The following is a 19,126-nucleotide window of genomic DNA, read 5'->3' as shown; positions in this document are numbered from 1 at the left end:
CCAGAAGCTTATTTGCAAAGCACCTGGCATGAGAATTACACCGTGATCATCCCCTGTGACTATTATCATTTACCAAGCCCTGGGGCAGTGCAGGAACTATCATCCATCAGTTCTGCAATCCGGCCACAGTAACAAGGAATAGCCACTGCCTGGGAGACAGCATCCATATGGGAGCTCAGCAAGAGGATGAGGCAGCAATTTCTGCTTTCTGAAGAGGAGATGGTTTACCAAACACGAACCCATGAGAAGCTGGCAACTGCAGTGGTCAGGTTACTACGGTGGATAGGTCAACAGCAAGGCAGATGGTCTGCCTTCTGGAAAGTCAGACCAACACTCCCCAAAAAGCCAGTGGAGGGGAAAATTTAAAGTAGACTTCTCTAACAAGGAGGGTTTGAATCGCATTACTGTGACAATGTGCTTGCGGTCACATCATTTTAATATATGGTGGATATGTGCCCATGCCACAAAATTTGCTATTTATGTGGTTGCAACCAGTAACATTTCCCAACAGGGATCTAATACCACTTTTGGGATGCCACAAGATGCCTGAAAGTGTTAGGACAGAAGGAGAGACGGAGACACACAAAAAGCTGAGGTCTTGTTATTTCTGGCTCAAACCAACACTTGCAAAGAGGAGGCAGAGTCACGACCGGTGTCTACTGACACAGGCTCAGAGGTGTGCCCTGTGGGCAATGCCTCCTGCTGCACTTCTGCAACATGGCAGTATCATAAACGGAACAGATTTAATTAAAACCAGGAAACTTCAGCATTATTCATGACACATACGTAGCACCATAAATTCACTGCAGTGGCTACAAGACCCTGATTCATTATATCGTGCAATATTAAAAAAAAAAAGGGGGGGGGGGGAAGAATGTGTCACACTCCATAAGAACATAAGTATTCAACCAGGGAGACTGTGGGCACTTAAATCCCATTGAAACTGGTTTCACTTTAAGAGATCACCCTGGACAGTTATATTTCAATTTAGTTCCATTCCCCGCCTTGCTTTGGAAATACACGCCAGCATTTTTGCAATGGAGCATTTTATTTATGCATTTTAAATATTTTATAATCTAGAAAAATAAAGTCAATGGAAACTTCCACCTCTCCCCCTCTGCTCACTGCAATGTATTAAAGTGTATGTTTATCCAAGGGGGGAGGCATGTTTTCCCAGCTAATAAGTAATTTTAAATTAAAACTGCTAAAAAGGGAAAGAACTTACGGTGATTCTTCCCTTCCCGTATATTGGTAGGGTCTGCGCTGCAGAAGGGTTGTTAGTCATCCAGAGGAGAAAGCCCCCACAAACCACATACCCATGCCTAAAGAAGAAGGTGGCCAGATGACCTTACCATGGGTTGGAAAGGTTGATCTGGGGTCTGTGAGATGGAGGTAGACCCATTTCCCATGGTGTGCACCATAGTGAGACACCATGGGTTCTTTCTGATTGCCCCTTGCTGGGCAAGCTTGGGATGGGATGAAACATGTCCTACAGGTGCCTCTTCTCCAGCGATAACTAATGTCCCTGGCTCAGAGGCTGATTTCACCACAACTCCATTCATCAAACATGTCCATGCTCCAAGGGCATCTCTACGCTACTGCCTGGGTTGAAGCACCTCTCCAAGCACATGTTGGACCTTCTCTTTGCACCACCCCATCCACTCGGTGTCAAACGTGAGCAAAACCTAGCACTTGAGCAACCCCTCTGAAAGGGAGGTGCGGTGATGGCAGCTGTTCTCTCTGGCAGAGGTACTGTCTGCTGGAGGACCCAGTCCGATGAGTGGCCCCATGGGGAAGGAGGAGGAACCAGGGAAAGGAGCAGGCTGTTGTGAGACCCAAATTACTGCCCCAGTCTCTGAGCTGCTGCAGCAATACTCCTCCTCTTGGTGGGCTCCTTCCACATCCGCAGTGCTGGCTGAGCTCTCCCAGGACAGGAGGAGAGTTCCTTGGACCCAGGTCAGAGGCATGGGTGCTGCGCTGCCTGTTGGTCATCTCCCACACAATAAAACACAACTGGACATGTGTCCCCCAGGACTGGCCATGACATTGCTGGCAAATATACAGGACTTTGGACTTCCACCTTCCCTCCTTGCCACTGCAATGCCCATGGACTTGCCCACGCTCAAAGCAAACAAAACCCATACAAACCCATGCCCTGGCCAAGTGGATGCTTGCTGCATCCCCCTGCCTCCCCAGCACCACTTCTACCCCTGAGAGCGATGCTCGGGCTTGCCAGGGACTCCCTGCCTGACGAAGGATGGCTCAGGCACGATCTGACCCTTTCCGGGTGGCAATGGGGAGTTCATACAATGCTAGTACGATCCGTACAGCTTTGGCCTTTCTTGTGGAAAAACACTGTAAATGTGGTTTGGCCGGTGGCGAAGCTTTCCTCCTCTGAGCCCCGTGAAGCTGGGGACACGGCAGAGCAGAGCTGGAAGGGCAGGCTGGGGAAGGAGGAATTTGATGCTGAGCTAAGTTTATGGGTCCATTTCAAGGCAGTGTGAAATTTGCCTCCATGATTAAATCTAGCTACGAAAGATCACTATAAAAACAACCCACGGCAAGAAATTTATTTCCTAGCCTCTTGCAAGACACGGGAAGGAAGGGGGCTTGAATTATTGTTTGGGGGTTTGTTTTGCAGTGTGGGGGGAGAGGGGAGGCTGGTGAATATTTTACGGTCGTGAATAATGCAGCAGGGGAGGCAGGAAAAAAAAAATAAGCTCATATCACTAGGAAAGTGTTGACAGGGCTGCATTTCTTCTGGGTTGCTTATGTGCTATGGAATACAAAGTAAGGAGCAACCCTGCTACTTCAGGGAGGCAGGGAGGCCCCAGGGTGTTCGCACCCAAGCAAGCCTGGCTCATTTCAGCATGTGCTTGTGGGAGAGCATCAGGTCCCTCATCCCGAAGCAATTGGGGAGCCCCAGCCATGCAGGAGACCCTCTCAGAGGTCAGCCAAAATGAGCTGCTTCTCCCGCAGGAGCTAGGACAAGCTGTCCTACAAGGCCATCCTTCAAGGTGTTGAGAAACTGCTTCTCTGAACCTCGTCCCATTGGGACATTTCATCTATTCGTAATAAGCTGACAGCTGTGAGTGCTCGTTATTGCAGTTTTACTGGACTAACTCACCTCTTTGATCTCCCTGCCATTGCCGACTCTGACAACTGCATCGCAGGTCTCATGGCACTTGGTTTTCTGCATCTTTCCCCAATCAGGATGGCAGCTGAGCAAAATCCCAAGCATACAGCATCTGTTGCACATTTGGGCACAGCCTTGCCAACACCCGGAGGAAGACTCCAGGCGTCACTGCACCATAAATGTGAAATTGTCATAATATTTGCCTTGGGGCACATACTCTTATTTCGGTCCCTGGAATCATCGCAATGCTATTTTCTCAGCCTCCTGTGCTTCCCCTCTGGCAGAGCTTATCAGGCTTTTTCAAGGACATGAGGCCATCCCACTGCCATTTAGGGAGCTCCAAGCCTTGGGGTCCATGTCTTCACCAGTTTGTGAATGGCGCTGTTGGAGCTACAGTTCTCAATACAGCCATGCTTTGCTCATCCCTCTCCATACATCCATTGAAAAGCAAATTTCACAACAGTAACTCCTGTCTGGGTATCACAGAGGCTGCCAGTTGCATCCCAGGTCACGACTGCTGCCCCTGTCCTAATACAGAAGACTGGTGTGTCTTCTATCTGCCTGTTGCAGTCCCATTAAAATACATATGTGACTGCCTTGTCTAACTCTGCCTTCCACTGAAAAAAAAAAATGTACTTGGAGCCCATTCAAAATGTTGCATTTCGGCTAAATGTGGAAGGAAAAGGAACATTTTGTGTTTTGCTTTGCTTTCTGATGTCACCAAGAAAACCAGGGAAGAACACGATAAAGTACAGGAAACGGGAGAGGGAAAAGTCCAAAATTAAAAGGCAACAGCCCTTTTTTTTTTAGCTTTCCAACACCAAAGAGAAATGAAAATTTCAGTCTAATAAAATATTAATTGTTTTTACCAAAAATCAGTGCTTTGTACTCAAAATTTTGAACTAAAACCAACCGAAGCACAGAGATTTCTTGGACACCCTGGAGAATCAGTGATGACTGTAACAGAACAAGGGGATGACACAGGGACCCAGCTGCAGAGACCTCACACACCTGGCTATATTTTTAATAAAAACTAAACAACGGAGAGGCCACACACTTACCTCCAGGTTAAACTCTTGCCTTGTCTGACTAATACACTGAGCCTAGGCTGCCCACAAGCTCTTAGCTGATTTACGGCATCGCGCTATGAGCCATCACTGCACGGTGTGAGCATCCCCCATGCAAAAATCAATTGCAACGGGGACATCCCTGTGTGCCCCACCACTGGCACCAGATCCTTGTTCCCAGCTGGTGTGAGTCTCCTGGGCACAGAGGAATGCACGGGCTGATCTGCCCTAGGTGAGGGTCTGGTCCATTGCAAGTCGGAGCTGTCAGTACCAGGAAGGTGTCAGGACTCTATAATGAATTTGCAGACAAAGTAACTGGAATCGGTGAAACCAGATGGAGCTGGGAAAGCCTCAGTGCCAGGGAGGGACGAATTTATTCTCAACTCCGCTCAGCAATAAAACAAAGCAGGCTGTGAGTTACAGCCCCTTGTTCCCTGCTTTTCCCTTCCCTCTTTCTCATATCGCTCTTGGACACCTATCTCTAGTATGATTTCTGGGATGCCACCAGCTGATCAGATATAAAAAAAAATCCTTCCAAGTGTCAGATTTGTTGTTATATTCAATGCCAGAGCCAGCAAACTCAGAGACTTCAGCTACACCTTGCAGAAACAGGGTCTCAATTATTCAGAGATATGTGCAAGCATCACAGCCACAGGGTTATTCCTGGGATTATCCTACAGGACCACCTACTTCCAGCCACGCGAGCAGCATGCACCCACCACTGCCAGATGTCCAAAGACCTCCAACTCAAAGTCAGCGTGGTTTTGTGCCCAGGTAAGTTGCAATTAATCTGCTTAAAACTAAGATGGGCCCCTTTAGTTGAGAGCACAAAGTGGAAGAAATGAAACAAATATAAGAGCTCCTTGAAAAAGAGCCTCAGCACAACTGCCCCAACCTTCCAACTGAATAAACCAGACAGTTGCTTGTGGTTTCTTCTACAGTAGTGGGACGGGTCCTCTTCCAATGGCTCTCTTTGTCTTTGCAAAACAGAGTATTTTGTGTTTTGGCATCAATACTTCATTTTCTTGTTGACATCTAACACCGAAGTTTAGTAGCAGTACAAGTATGGAGACAACAGATACGTTCCTTGGTCCGGTTTCTGCCAATGGCATGGCATGACATGGATTTGAAATTGCCAACAATGCTCCCATAATCATTATGTTCATCTCCTGGAATTTCTTTTATGCAACACTTTTCAGATGGTATATGAACAACCCAGCCAGGTCTTGGAAGCTCCAGCCTGGTGATTTATTTCCAGGTCCACTCAAGCACCAATAGTTTCGATCTTGTAGGTTGAGATGCTCTTGAAATTCTACCCTGAATGTTCAGATGACATTTGCTCAGACATTCAGTGTCAAGCTTTTTCTGCCCAAGAGGACATCTAGAATTCCGATTTGGCAGCTATACTCAGCTACTGCTGTAATTGGCACTTGAAGCTGAACATTTCAAAATCAATTTCATGCACTTTCCACCTCCACAGCGCCCGCAAAACATGGGAGCTGAGTGCCTCTCTGACTGGGTGCCCAGTGAAACGTGATCCACATCCAGCCTATCTCGGCATTGCTCTCGATAGACTCTGGTTGTACCATGACCATCTGATAATGTTGTCTGCAAGATTCAAGACCTGCCAGGCTTAGACCTGGGGATCTAAAGTTTAAACCCTGCAGACATCTGCACTTCTCTCTGCTGGTTGGCAGCAGAGCATTGTACTCGTCTGGGACCTGGACCTGCCTGCTCCTCCCCTATTTAAGTCAATATGCAATTTCATGCAAACGTGTCAGGGGCCCTGAACCTACCTTTCTACCCTAGCTCCCACTGCGAAATAAGAGCACTCCAACACGCATTGTGTATTGACCCTTTCACCTAAATGACTGCGTTATTTGCAATCTAAGAAACTGCCTTCTTGCAGGACTCTGCAAGCTGCAAGCGTGCTGTGGCCATGCAAACGACATGGCTTGACTTGTCCATGGCTGCTAAAGAAAGATGGCACAAAAAGTGAGAACAGCAGAATGAAATTCTGAATAAATACTGAGAGAGGATGTTAAAGAAACACACATTTACATATTTTCAGAAAAGCTGTCCCAAAGATGAACTTGCTCTCTCATGGGGATTTTTTTGAAATTCAGAATGGGGTAAATTCCCTTCTCAGAAGGAGAAGCAAAATCTTTATAAAGTTACTGCAGCAAGAGAAGATATGGATGGAAAAACATTCTGTAAGGGTCAAAATGTTTAGAAAAGCAGGAATAAGAGCCTACACTTCCAATCTATAAGTTGAATTGATGCTCACAGGGTGTACAGGCTCCTGCTTTCCCTTGAGGTGCCCTGGGGAAGACTGAAGCTTTGAAACCCCAAGAAATCTCAGCACTTTGCAGCTTTGGAGATGAAGTTCCCAAAACTTCCAGTGCCATGGCAAGGATTTTTAACAATCCTGGCTACCGCTGGCCATCCCAAGGCTTCAGAGTCCAGTTCCACCACGTGACACTTGGGTTTTCCTCGGGTTTGCAGGCTCCCAGCTCCCCTCAAATGTGCACACCAGAACTAAATATCATGGAGACCCTGCAGCCCAAGGGCATCCTCGCTCTTTTGGGAGATTATTTGCAATCTGGGTTGGGGGTGACCCAGTCCTGCGGTCCATCCTACAACGCCAAAGGGACCTCCAGTCCGTGAGAAGGCGAGTGGAGCAAACAAAGGAGAGCAAATTCAAAGCTGCTTTCCTCACAGCAGTGCTCTCTCCAAGGGCCAACACCAGCAAGGCTGGGTGCAGGTGGCTTTTAGCGGCTCAGAATTTGCCATCTGACCATTTTGATTTAAATTCCACTTTCCATTGCCTGCGTTTAAAGTTCAGTGCATGGGCTTTTACAGCAGCAGTAATGAACCTGGAGTTCAAACAGCACATGGCGAGATCAAAAATTGCCAGAGCGGAATGTGTCCCACAAATGCAAAGCATGGCTTTTCATTCATTATTTTTTCCTTTACAGACAGGTTTTACAAGCTGTTTATTTTCTGATACAGTGTTGGCAGACATGTGGTCGGAGGAGAATCAATATCAGCACAGTGGGATGTATTTTCTTAAACGGTTTATAGGGGGGTCTTTTCTTTTTCAAAGGGGGATAATTGAATGTAGTACACACTGTACTTTTGATTTGTTTAACATGAAGCGTGAAATGGGTACAGCTATGATTCTGTCAATCAGTTTAACTATCCAGCGATTCATTTTGAAGCTAGGCCTCCTCGCGGGGATCGTCTGGCTCAAGGGATGAGGAATTTGCTCAGCATCTTCCCCACCAAAGTGCTAGTTCCAACCCAGGCCATGCTGGGACCTTGCTGGCTTCATAAACCAAACTGGGATCGAGGTCCCAGGTGAGCTTTGTGGATGCAGATGGTCCCACTGCAACAAGGCGTCTTCGGACACCCCGCATTCAACAAGCACCGAGGTTGAGTTCACAGCGTCAAGGCAGGGAGCAGCGACAAAGAACCGGAATTGGGTGGCTGAAAGGGTTTGGGCTTCCACAGAGGTGTCACAAAACAGGACCCAGTCTCGAAAGCAGGGGTTATCCTTGCTGTCCAGACAGATACACAGACCCAACAATACTCCTCTTAATGTCCAACTGATAAGCAGGGAAGTTAAGTAAATAGATCTCCCTTCCTTAAAATGTTCTTTGAGAGCTAGTCCAATTTTCACCAGCATTTTTCCATGTAGGTACCCCAACTGCATCCCTGTTCCCTTCCCTCCATGCAACTCCCAGTCCACGTCTGATCATCACATTGCACTAACTTACGTAAGGAACACCAGAAGCAATAGCCACCTATAGATGTCAGAATGAGGAAACCAAAATCACATCCCACTGTCAAATCCCCAGCTGAGTAACCAATTATATTGCACCAAGAGCATCTTCACCCTGAATCCCAAACCAAAGCTTTTCTTCCCATCTCTGCATCAATGGTACGTCTCAACCGTTGTTCCCCTACATGTCCCTCCTGCTTACCCCTTCAGGCACTTGGAGGCAGCTCCTTCCTTTCACCCCTCTTTAGGTCTTCTGTGAAGTTATTGAACAGCATGATGCCCATCATGCCATGCTAGAAACCATAGGTGCATACCTAACCATCCCCATGGAAGTGCTATCTCCATCTTTGGAGTAACTCCATTGTTGGTTAGGCATCTTGAAAGTCCCACACAGCCTGGAGAGTACTTTGACACTGCTGCACCAGTATTTAGCTGCCTCCAGTACAGATGAGTCTTTCCTGGGGGTTCAGTCTCTCCACGCTCTTTATACAAAGTCACCTCTAATTCTGACCCTACAAATGTTGTATTCAAAATGTGAACTTTTTAAACCAACTTCCCCCCCTGTCCACAGTTTTGTGTTTCAAATAACACAAGGCTGAAACTTGCACACCTCTTGCACTGCACTTGTGCAGGTCTCAGATCATGCAGTGCATTTCACCCCAAAGTTACTATGAGACGGTAGATACATCTGTCCAGGGACACTCACCTTTTTTGCGATGTAACACATTTGCTCAGCAGGGAGATAGTCAAAGGGAAAGACGAATCTCCAGTTGAAGTTGCCCTCTCCTCCCATAGACCTGTAGTGCACATCTGTCTTCTGCTTGTTCTCCTCGTGGCCAACCAGCCAGCTGCGAAACGCAAACGTGTTGTATGAAAAACCTCAAAAAACACCAACAATTTTGAAGTTCGCTCAACATCACAGAGACCGTAAGCAGGTAATAAAACATCTCTCACCCCTGTGAATGCCTTGGGCTGCTATCTGCAGGGGTAGCCTGGAGCCTGTAGGAGACTTGGGAAAGAATGCACAATCCCTGCAGTGTTGGTGGTAGCAGCCTGAGAAGCTCTGGAATCTCTTCTTCCCCCACCCCTGAGTTTTATGGATGTTTTAAAGATTCAACACCACCTTAAGCTCTGGCGAGAAGTTGCCATTTAGCCACCCATAAGCACAAATCAGCTTCTAACCTGCCTTGGCGAGAGCTTCTTCCCCTTTGCAGACACTCCAACAAACTGACCTTGTAATTAGCCCCTAAAACCAGTCCTGTTGATGAGGCAACCATGCTAAAGGACAAAAGGGCCTATTTTCCCCTCTAGTCCCTGTTGATTTCTCAAAGATTATTATTTGAAAGTCCTAAATGGCGAAGAAGTTCTTCCCCAGGAAAATCCCAGAGTGGCCAGACCCTGCTGCGGCCAGCGTGGTCCCCACTGCTCCCATTAGAGACAGGTCATTGCAGCGCAGTTCCCCTCCTGGTCTAAAAGAGCTTGCTGTGGTCACTCTGCAACCAGTCCAGGGGCAAACTGAAAACTTTCCATAACAACTACTTTTTTCCAGCTGTGAGTTTTGCAACTGTTGGGTTTTCATTCTGCCCTCTTTCCCTGTCCAAGAATTTTCAGGCTTCAGCAATCAACGAAACAAAATGAAACAAAACAAAACAAAACAAAACAATAAAGCACATCCATTTGTGTATTTAGAGCCCTTCTGGAGGAAAGCCAGAAGATTCAGAGGGAACCTTTAAAGAAAACAATTATCTCGTTTGATTGCTTTCCGCTTAAATTGAAAATAAGGATGTTTTCCCCAGTTATACAAATGATCCCCTCTTCTACGGGGCCTGAGAGGAGCACATGACCCACCCCAAATGTGTTGTGGGAGACAGCGAAGGGAGGTCTACTCAAGTTCATCCTACGGTACACATCACATGCACGTGTACTACATGGACAGCAAGGGCTTGGTGGCAATGCAAATTGTGTGATGAGGTTACACTAATACTTAAATTGTGGCCGGATTATTTGATTTGATCCAATCCGATGCAAATGGCAAGCCTGTGTGTTTATCCACATCCTTCAAAGCTTGGCAGGGACCCTCGGAGGATGCAGTGTGAGCGCCCTCTCCTTGCAGGCAAACAAAAGGACAAATAAATGGTTTGATTGGGGTGTTTCTTTGGCACGTTTGTTGTTTGTTTTTTTCTTTTTCTTGCAGATTTGCTGCACCCTCTCCACTGCAGGAAGGAGATGCCAGAAATCAAAAGCATTCAAGTCAGAGTGCCCGAGAATTGAAAACATAACATAGGAATGGCCATATTGACCAGCCAAAGGCCCATCTTGCCCAGTATCCTGCCTCTGACCAGGACCAACAGCAGATGTCCAGGAAAGAGCTCAGAACTGGGGCAAACACATCCTGACACCTTCCCAACACACCCCTCCAGACTCCACTAACTTGCAGGTCAGAGATTTCCTGAGCTATAGATAAAGTTTTTGTACTTAACAGGACTGGATGGATTCTTAGCCCATCAGTTCATACAATATTTTTCAAATCCACGTGGCTCAAGGTGTCTGCAACATCCAAAGGCAATGCTAGGTTCCTAAATCTAAGAGGTGACTTTGTCCTCAAAACTTGCACAACTCCCCTTTTGCTCAGCACGAGCGTAAGAACTTGCAGGACCCAGGCCATCCTTTTATTTAGGAACCCAAAAGGGGATGCAGATGAGTTTTAAAGATGCCACATGATATCACATAAATCTTAGTAGTGGTGGTTGGTTGGAAGGGGACTCTGGAAATTTCTAGTCCAACTGACTCGAAGTTTTAACTTGAAATATCTTGAAAAACTGGCAAGATGACGAGTGAAGACCTCCCACCTCCCATGTGACCTGGTTCAGTGTTGGTCCATCCTCTTGGTGAAGTAAAACTTATTATTGGAAATTTCACTATGAAAACAATACAAAAACATCCCCCATCTATGACAGTGACAGGGCTGTAAAGCCAAAAAGACATCTTCAGTTTCTAATGATTTCCCTACACTACCACTCTTTTGTCTGGCTACAGCACAAGTCTCTGCACTCCACCTTGCACAACCTAAACTTGATTGAGACCTCATCATGCTATTGTAAGATTATCAATAAATAACTGATTACATTAAATAAAATAAATAGCAACTGAGTTCTGCCTCAGGCATAATAGAAAAGCTCCTATTTCATTTACCTGCCTAACTGACCTAACAATAATTTACATACTATGTAGAAGGTAATGTCCAAGAGACTGAGATTCTGGCCCTGGCCTTGCCTAACAGGTTAAAGGGAGAACAAACTGGCAATAGCCTCCTCAGAAAAGTGCTGTGAGATCTTCTGCAGGAAAGCCACAGGTAAAAGCTCCTTATCCATTGAGTTCACCCTAAAGTAGGCTCCAGCCCCTGCTCAGGAGACAGCGGTGGATGGAAGAAACAGTCCCCACCAAAGCAGCACCACCACGCCATGGCGGTGAAGGTCACTTTGCCCACAGGATCCCCTGTCTGTAGGGCAGAAGTTTAAGCACAAGAAGGACCATTGCCTCCCCTCCCAATAGGATTATTCAGGCCTTATCCAGAGTTGCTAATGATACAGCCATTTGTGGGGGGAAGATGAGAAATCTGAGCAATATTTTTAACTCATTTACAGCACTGTGAGATTTGCTTGGTCATCGGGGATGCTAAAAGCCAGGATAGGGATATCAGCAAGTGCTGGATGCTCTCGCTTTCCCGGTAACACCCTGCAAGCACTACTATTTCAGAGCCCCGAAGTGCACAGAGCAGCTTAGCTGGAGCTGATAACAATGCACTTGATGTGAATACCAGGTAAGCAGCGCGCATTCTGGATTTACAGGAGGAAAATTGGGATTGTAAAAAAGGGATTTACAGTCTGTTTCAAAATCCTACCTCTTCCTGTCCATAAATCTAAAGAACGCACAAAATAAGTAAGTCCCTTGGCTGGGATTGCACCATTTTACACAAGATAAAACATAAATGGAGTCAGGCAGAGAAGGGAATGTGCCAGAGGAGTTACTGCTGGTTGCCACATTTTTGTGTGTTTCAAGGAAAAAAAAGGAATTCCAAAAAAAGCAGCTATGCAAACAAGCCAATCCGTGTATATGGAACAAGCCCATGGTTGTCCCAGGACAGGAGCTGGGAAAGGGTTGGCAGTGGAAATGCAGACTACATGCCCCTCTCTCCAATGGCTAGCCTGCTTCCCCACATCTTATCTCTCTAAATGTAAATATTGTAATGCAAGCATCCAAGAGATGCAAAGAAAAACTTCACATCGCGAAGTGGTTAGGAGCCCAGCAGAGACATGTCTTCCAAGAAGCAGGATCCATAGCTGGAGAGGTGCGAACAGCCCCTTCATCCCAGCGGGGGTTCATGTCTACCACAGCAATGTTGATGCAAGGGCCACGTTAACTACTTCACTGCTGCTCTTGCACTTTCAGGCTACAATACCCAGAGGACACAGAAGCGGGATGGCTTACCCTTTGACGTAGATGTCACTCATCTTCTCCCCAGTGATGCTGAGGTCATCAAGGATGACATCCTTGGTGTTCCAGATGATGCAGCGCAAGAAGAACCTGGATGGCCCCGGGAACAAAAACAACATGAAAGGGTGAAAATTTTGGTCTAGGCCACACCTGGACAGTCTGGTCATTCTACTCAGCTATTTAGCTGAAGGAGCTAAGACATGAGTCATCTTTCTCTGAAGATAAGCCCACATAGACATTTCTCAGCTGGGCAGTGAATCCCTCCCCATCTGACATCTCCAACCCCTCTCCTCTCCCCTCACAAATGGAAGGTGCTGAGACCAGCACCGCACTGAGTAAGAAATGAGAAACAATCACCTCTTGGCTTTGCGTGGCGTGATGTTGAAAGGGGGGCCAGGCTGACCCAAAGATTTCGGAAACAGGTCCACCCACATCTGTAGCTTTCCCTGCATGGAACAAAAGACACGTGTATAAGGGTTTGGTTTGGATAAGCTGAAGGTGCACTCTGGCTCTACTCTCCATGGCTGACTATCTTTACATAGGACAGACTGAAGACTGGGTCCATGGGAGGCATTGGAGAGGCAAGCAACTCACTTGTTTTCCATGGTGTCACCAGTTGTCACCAGCTGGACAACTGGTTTATGGGTTTCTGACCATGAGAGTGGAGGATAGGATGAGGAGAGGGGAATCTAATTCCACTTTCACAAAATCCTTCCACAAAAGAGCAGCAGAAATGCAGCTGAAATCTCGGGGAGGGTGTGTGTGTGTGGGGGGGGGTGTTAGGTGGTCTCTTTTACTGTAAAACACCAATGGGTACCAATAAAATATTTTATTGTGCAGTCTCAAGAGTTGAAACAAACAAAAAAAAAGCCATCCTTTGACAATCAGCCCATCACAGAGGGGTTTGTGGTTTGCTTGCCTTTTGGCACAAAAATCTTCCATTTCAGCAGAAAACTTTAAAAGGCCAACCTGGCTCTCAGCTCACTACAAACAGCCCAATAGAGCCAGCCTGTTCTGTGGCTTTGCAGCAGGTCAGAGCCATGCTTTTGGGAACTGCCCGGAATGCAACATGTACTGAGTCACACAGGTTAATGCCCTGGATCCGGCATCACCCCCATGGATGCTCTTGGTTAGAAGAATCAGTGCAGGGCAGACCCCGATTCCTCTGCCCATACGCAACCCCATGTCATGGAGGAAGCACTCTTGCTAGTCTCCATGGCTGGTCCAACAAGACCGTGACACCTGTACTTGTAAGAAGAGCGCAGACCCACTGGTCACCCAATAACAGCAACCTCCTGCCTCTACTCATCGTTTTCACTGGGTGAATTAATACAAAAAGATGTTAGAGCGGTTGTCAGTGCATTTACTTCTGCCAACAGCTCTCCTCTCCCACCGCTGGAGAGGTGGTCTGGTTAAAAATGAGCCACAGAAGGGAAACAGCTGAAACGGTGCAGATCAGTGGCTGCGCACATTTACACCAGCTGCAGAGCCGGTCTCATGAAACCGCCTTCGCAATGCAACTGGAACACGTATGACAGATGATAATTAATCATTTTGTTCTTCGGGAAGCAGCATTTTTTGATCCAAATGCATAAACTACACATATGTGTTAATCAAAGAAAAAGGGTTAGGCTAAATACAGATACCTGGATTTCGATGTGTTTTGGATGGAAGCCCGTTTAGTTTTCATTTGGCTTAAAAACATCCAGTCTGCAACAATACTAACGCTTTACACCTCCAAGGGTGGATTCATGCTGCAGAAATCACGTTGTTGCACTGCCAAAGGAGCCTGCAGTGTCATTACCATTATAGAAAAATTCTGCATTAAGACTTTCAGATCAGAAATGGCTTGCCCCCCCCCAAAAAAAAAAGTAAAAAAAAAAAGTGAGCCAATGCTGATGAAAATGAACACAGGAGGCTGGAAGCGATCTCCCCAAGCATCCTGAGCAAGTCAGCCACGGAGCTGAGCTCCAGCCTGTGTTTGATAGACAGTGCTCTGCTCTTCTCCATAAGCTGACTCCCCCCACTGGGAACAGCCTATCTCCTGGGGCAGGTATCCCCAGCATGGCTCCGCAGACACACAGCAACCTGGTTAGCATTGGATCAAAAGGAGGTGATGCTCTTGGTCTCCTGGACACGTCACACCACCCACCTGCTCGATTTCTGGCTGGAGAGGGCTGTAAAGAGGTCTTGTCTCCACATGCTCCGGCACCAGTCCTTGCTTCCGCAGCGCGTAAAGGGCGAGACGCTCCTCCACTGGCCCCAGGTGAGGGTTGAGGGGTTTGCCATCCTCTGCCACAGAGCAGACAAAGAGCAGCATTATGTCACGCCACAGCTGCGGAGGGCCAGATCCTGACTGCCCCTTGGGAGCTCCCCAAGGGATCAAGCACAAGCCCACCAGCTTCGCTGCAGCCAGGAGCGAGCAGGAGGAGAGCAGCGTCTCTCTGCACATTCACCATCATCACGAACCCTCCAGAGCACAGGGCAACCCATTCCCAGAGGGACACGTGGACAAACCACCGCGCAACAGGACAGGGAACTGCAGTGAGTCTCGTGCAAGTCTTCCCCCAGATCACAGCAAGTGAAACATTGCAAGGATCAAGTTGAAGCACATGGAAAGGAGAGGACAGTCTTTGATGCTGTTCAAGGGTTCAGAGCCCCTAAAATCATAGCAGTTGGGGCTGCTGGGTCCCCAGCAGCCCTTCAGCCTGCGCTGCTGTTCTGATGCTGTTCCCACCCCCAGCAGAGGTTTAACCAACATGTGATCAAAGCTCTCCAGGGAGAGGACATGAAAGGGTCTGCTCTGGTACGGTTTGCAAGCACTCGTGGGTTGGATATTGTTTAAATCCCATCATTTAAAACTATCCAGGATCTTCAGCTGGGCAGAGAGGAATGCAGTGGGAATGAGGTCCCTACAAGGTCCCGCTTCTTCTGTGCTGAGTTCGGGGTGAAAGACAGAAATAACAGAAAAAGGATGGTCATGCATACACCACCAGCAGAGCTTGATGGCTGGTGTTAGTCCCTGCTCTGGTCCTCACTGTTCCCACTGGGGTATTTGTGATCTTTCATTGAAACAGGTCAGTGCACAACTGCAGCAAACACCGAGCTGTCCATGAGCAGACCTGAAACCTTCTCCACCTCCTCAACCCACTCCACTCTAGACCCTAATCCCTCTGCAAACAGGATGGACAAGACCTATTAATAATGGACTCTGCTCCAGCACTCGAGATCCCTTGTTACATCCAGGTATGGAGGATGGCCAGCTTGGTCTCGGCTGAGCCTGCTCCTGCCTCCCCATTCCCACATGCCATGCTGGTGCTGGTGGAGGACATCACCCCCAAGACTCTGCCTTTCAGCCACAGCGTTTCAAGGCTGTGCACCTTTGAGGACCTTTGAAATGAAATGCGCTCCATAAATATTATTACAGCTCTGCAACTTTCAGGTGATATATCCCAGCTCCTTTCTTGGCAATATCTTGAAGTGGTTAACTTCAGACATATGGGCTATTTCCCAAGCAGTGGAAACCTGGCGTGTGTGTGTGTGCGTGTGTGTGTGTGCGCGCGCGCGCACAGGAAAAAGAAAAAGCACCTCTCAGAAAACAACAAATGTGGGGGTTATGGAATAATGGTCCGGGTGCAGTGCTTGTAAAACCCATGCTCTCGTGTTTAATAGCTTCACTTTATACCGCCAGGTTCAGATCTGACATTGCTTTGCGAACACAGCTGGTTTCCAGATCTCCTTGAGGTCAAGCATCAGACTTTGTTCTGTTTTTTGAACTGATTGCCATTAAAGCAGAGGAAGGTGAAAGGCAGGGGCTGGGGAGAGGGGGGAAGACCCCGCTCGGTTTAACACCTTTCCAGCCCTTGCTGAAAACCTTTCGCATAAGAGGAGGCTGCAAAGGAGCCGTTGCCCCCCCACTCCTCCTCCTCCTAAGAGGAGAACCATGAATTTGTGCCTTGATTCCCAAGAGCAGGGAGGGGGATCAGCCCTCGGCTGTGCCATCTTGTGTCCCTGCAGGTCAAGTCCTTCTTCATGGCTCTACAATACTGTAGTGGCCTTAAAGTCAAACTGCATCTCCTGGGTCATACAGTGGGGTTTCACCTCCTCTCTGGGCCAAAATACCCTTTCCATGCTTTAAAACAGAGTTTTCTCTAAAAGGCATACTTCTGCCCCCAAGCATGCAGTCAGACGAGCATGAGTTGATGCCCTGGATATTGCAGGTGCCAGTGTTGGTGGGGTTTTTGTGCAAGGAAGAAAATGCCTCCCCAATATTCGGTGATATTTTCTCCTTACTGGCAGAGGGGTGAGCCACGGTGTGGTACGCTGGGCACTGTGTGTATGATATTGTCTCCCTCTAGTGACTCCAGCCCCGAAACGCAGAGACACAAACAGCACAACTGCTCCTCCAGCCCAAGCAGCAGCTGGAAGACCAGTCTGGAGCCTCTCTGACTGCGACGGACTTTTCTGCTCCCAGCCTGCATGTATCTGGTTTGCTGCAAAGGGCAGCCGCTCAAGGCCAAGGTTAACGTGGCTGGATTGCAGGTTCAGCCCCGGGTTTTGGTGCAGATCCAACTGCAACCTGCAGCTTTTGGGGCAGAGCCAACCTTTGGAAAGGGGCAGAGCCAACCTGGGCAGCAAGGTGAAGAGGACAGGAATGTGCCCATCACTCACTCCTGGCCTTCACAATAATCCCCCACCCTGATATGTTCATCACCTCCAGCTCCATCCCTTGCTCTGGACAAAGAAAAGCTATTTGCAACCCCAAAGCAGCCCCATTACCTTACCCAGTTCAGAGAGGATGTACTCTTGCTCCCTGAAGATGAGCCGGTCAGACTTGTAGGTGGGAGCCTTGTAGCTGTGCTGCAGGGAGAAGAGGTGAAGCAGCTGGGAAGGACGAAGTTGGTCTCGCCACTGGTTGGGTCCAGAGCTGAAACCAAACAGGAGGGAAAACAGCAGCTCAACAAGTGATAAAACATCTTCCAGCCTCAACAAGGGGCAGCAGCAGTGTTACACCAAAGAGGGCTGATCTGAGGAAGGTGCAGCTTGCTCTGAGCTTGTGAATGGGGCTGTATATCCCACAGCCCATTCAGCCCCAGCCTGCGTGGCTGGGGGGCCCTGATAGCTCCCCACCCCAGACCCACCATGTCACCCTTCAGCTGGCCCTGTGCCTTGGGGATATCCTCACCACGGTGTGCCCAAGAGGCATCAGGGATGTAACTGGATCTCCCCAAGGAGATTTCTGTTATTGGAAACATTTCATGCCTCTGGAGGAGAGCCAGGGCTCAGGGAAGTTCCTCAAATGTGGGGCTTCTCCGGCGTGAATCTGTCTCTCTAGACAAATCTCTGTGGCAAAGTACAGCACTGGTGAGGTGCTACCAGATCCCTGGGTTGAGACATCACCCTGGTACCCATGGCCAGCTTGGCACTACACAGCACCAGCAGCTACAGAGACCCACTGCCCGAACCCACAGAGGTACCTACACGCAGTAGGTTTGAGGGAGGCCACAGCGCGCCCCGTATTTTGACAGGAACCGGTTCTCCAGGTCTATGACAGTCTCCCCAATCTTCTCATCCTTCGACAGGAGGTCGTAGTCATAGAGCGTGATCTTCAAGTCTTTCTCCAGGGGCAGAGTGCAGCTCAGCTCGAACATCCTGTGCAATGGGAGCCAAGAAATACCCATGAGATGGAGGGTTATGCTGCTGAGTGCCCCATGGGAAACAGACCCACACACCACGCTAACCCACCAGTGCTGGGAAGGACAGTACACCCACTGCTCGTCTTTGCCACATTGGTCCAGTATTAGTGGTTCTGTGTTGTACTGGCTTAGCTTGTGGATATGCACTAAGCAAGCATGCTTTGGGTTTGGCTTTGCCTGGTTGAATTACTCTCAGGCAAACTTTGCCCCTTGCTTAGTTTCTCCATCTGCTAATTGGACCTGACGGTAGTCACTGCAATATCCAGGGAAAAGAGCAGCAGGCGAGAGTCAGGAACCATCATTGCCATGGCATTTGAAAGGGAGAGGAATGACAGCTTTAGAAAACCATCTGCTCTTTTAGCCCAAAAAGCAAATGTCCAAAACAGGAGTCAAGCCTGCCTGGGCCAAGCTTGTGGTCAGCACGAAGCTGACCCCCCCAAAGTCTCCTTGACCTCTCCTCCCAGTTCTAAGCACCTTTTTTCTGTCCTGTCTCCTCTGCCGTCATTACACTACAGTCCACATACTGACATAACAAAAAGCAAAAGCAAAATCAACCCTTCCTCTCCCTCTTCAAATAAAGGATGGCAAGAGACAGAGCACCAAGACGCCACCAAAACACGACAACCCAGTCCAGACCGAGCTGGTGCTCATGGATGTCAGCGATGTGGAAGGTGGTACGACAGGGTGAGCAGGACAGTCCAGGTCTGGCCCAGCGCTACCAGGAACCCCTCCACCTGCTGCTGAAAGGCAGGCGATGCTGGGGGGAAACACGATGCCCATTCCCACTGCCAGCACCCACCCCAGAGCAGCTTTTAAGGAGGGGAAGTGAGTGATTATGCCACCAATTAAGAGTGCAGGAGGAACTGGGGTCAGCAGAAAGTAATTAGCTAAAGCTGGACGGCAGCCAGCCGCCCAGGGAAAAGCTCGTGAAATGAGAGGTTTAATAGCC

The 19,126-nt window shown here is 48.3% G+C and overlaps 1 protein-coding gene across 1 annotated transcript in view; it reads right to left on the bottom strand.

Annotated features, from left to right (window-relative positions):
• DYSF (dysferlin) overlaps positions 1-19,126 on the bottom strand; it is a 100,744-nt gene that overhangs the window by 10,512 nt on the left and 71,106 nt on the right. The window contains exons 46-51 of the mRNA XM_082481972.1: positions 17,963-18,133; positions 17,266-17,408; positions 14,634-14,773; positions 12,839-12,927; positions 12,476-12,571; positions 8,694-8,835 (exon numbers count right to left, since the gene is read on the bottom strand). Coding sequence (XP_082338098.1) covers positions 8,694-8,835; positions 12,476-12,571; positions 12,839-12,927; positions 14,634-14,773; positions 17,266-17,408; positions 17,963-18,133 — 781 coding nt within the window. The remainder of the gene's footprint in view (positions 1-8,693; positions 8,836-12,475; positions 12,572-12,838; positions 12,928-14,633; positions 14,774-17,265; positions 17,409-17,962; positions 18,134-19,126) is intronic.

This window comes from Vanellus vanellus, assembly GCF_965231255.1.
Source record: "Vanellus vanellus genome assembly, chromosome: 4".
Classification (NCBI taxonomy): domain Eukaryota; kingdom Metazoa; phylum Chordata; class Aves; order Charadriiformes; family Charadriidae; genus Vanellus; species Vanellus vanellus.
Note: the sequence above shows the minus strand (reverse complement) of the source record. Positions and strands in the feature narration are given on the sequence as shown.